The 1,404-nt window shown below is 55.3% G+C and overlaps 1 protein-coding gene across 1 annotated transcript in view; it reads right to left on the bottom strand.

Annotated features, from left to right (window-relative positions):
- The window catches only part of LOC102872567 (zinc finger and SCAN domain-containing protein 18-like), a 12,440-nt gene that overhangs the window by 405 nt on the left and 10,631 nt on the right, over positions 1–1,404 (bottom strand). Inside the window, exon 6 of the mRNA XM_006902966.1 lies at positions 373–856. Within this exon, the coding sequence (XP_006903028.1) occupies positions 373–856 (484 nt within the window). The remainder of the gene's footprint in view (positions 1–372; positions 857–1,404) is intronic.

Below are 1,404 nucleotides of genomic sequence, written 5' to 3'. Positions count from 1 at the left end.
GGAGAAGGTTCTGGCCGCCGTGTGAGCCACACATCTGGGGACTCCGAGCCCGGAGAAGGTTCTGGCCGCCGTGTGAGCCACACATCTGGGGACTCTGACCCTGGAGAAGGTTCTGACCATTGTGTGAGCTGCATATCTGGGGACGCTGACCCCGGAGAAGGTTCTGGCCGCCGTGTGACCCACACATCTGGGGACTCTGACCCTGGAGAAGGTTCTGGTCGCTGAGTGAGCCACACATCTGGGGACTCCGAGCCCGGAGAAGGTTCTGACCATTGTCTGAGCTGCATATCTGGGGACTCTGACCCTGGAGAAGGTTCTGGCCGCCGTGTGAGCCACACATCTGGGGACTCTGACCCTGGAGAAGGTTCTGACCATTGTGTGAGCTGCATATCTGGGGACTCTGACCCCAGAGAAGGTTCTGGCCGCCGTGTGAGCCACACATCTGGGGACTCTGAGTCCGGAGAAGGTTCTGGCCGCCGTGTGAGCCGCACATCTGGACAAAGTTCTGGTTCCTGAGTGAGGTCCCAGTCTGGAGGGAGTTCTGAGAACTGCGTGAGACCCCAGTCTGGGAAGAGTCTGGGGGGCTGATGGAGACCCCAGTCTGGGAAGAGTTCTGGGGGCTGAGGAAGACTGTCCGGAGGAAGGGCTGGTGGCTGAGCGAGCTCCCAGCCTGAGCGCTCCTGCGTGAGGTGCTGGGGCTCCGGCGGCGTCACCGGCCTCGCCTCGCTGTCCTGCTGTCCATCTGAAGACTCTGCGTGGATGGCCAGCTCGTCTGTTCCCACCCACTGAGTCAATGTCTCCACAGGCTGGCTGCGCTCGGTGCCAAGCTCTTCGGTTTCAGCCAACAGTTCCCAATCTTTAAAAGAAAAAAAGGTCTTAGTCTGTTTTTCCTCAGAGAGAGAAAGACCATCATAGAAGAAATGAGGGGTTAGGATGAGCCCACACTGTCCACCACGGGTGACCACTATCACGTTTGACACATCAGTGTCACAGCGTTCAGCATCACAGCAACCACGAGTTACCTCTGTACAACAACACACTGACCAGGGCTATACCACCTATGAGAATTTCTGACCAAAAAGAGTTAAAACCAGGCCTGAGGGCCGCAGATTAAAATCACCCACCTCTGACTTGGTAGCATCACGTTCTATCCACAAGGCCAAAGAGCTCTTTCTATGTTGTTGTTGTTGTTATTAAGTGCCGTCGCGTCTTAGAGGACTCGGAGCGACCGTATGAATGAAAGACCTGAACACTCGTATAACTTGCATTGTTTTCCAAGTTCACAGGGTTTCCAGAGGCAAGCTATTTCGGAAGTGGATGCCACTCCTGCTTCCAAGCTCTGAGGCTCAATGTCAAGAAGACAAAAATTCTCACCACTGGACCAATCGGTAGCATCAGGATGGA

The sequence above is a fragment of the Elephantulus edwardii genome, unplaced genomic scaffold (assembly GCF_000299155.1).
Source record: "Elephantulus edwardii isolate Elephantulus edwardi_28Jun2011 unplaced genomic scaffold, EleEdw1.0 scaffold00478, whole genome shotgun sequence".
NCBI classification, from domain to species: Eukaryota; Metazoa; Chordata; class Mammalia; order Macroscelidea; family Macroscelididae; genus Elephantulus; species Elephantulus edwardii.
The sequence above is the reverse complement of the archived record's forward strand: the minus strand, read 5'-3'. Positions and strand labels throughout refer to the sequence as shown.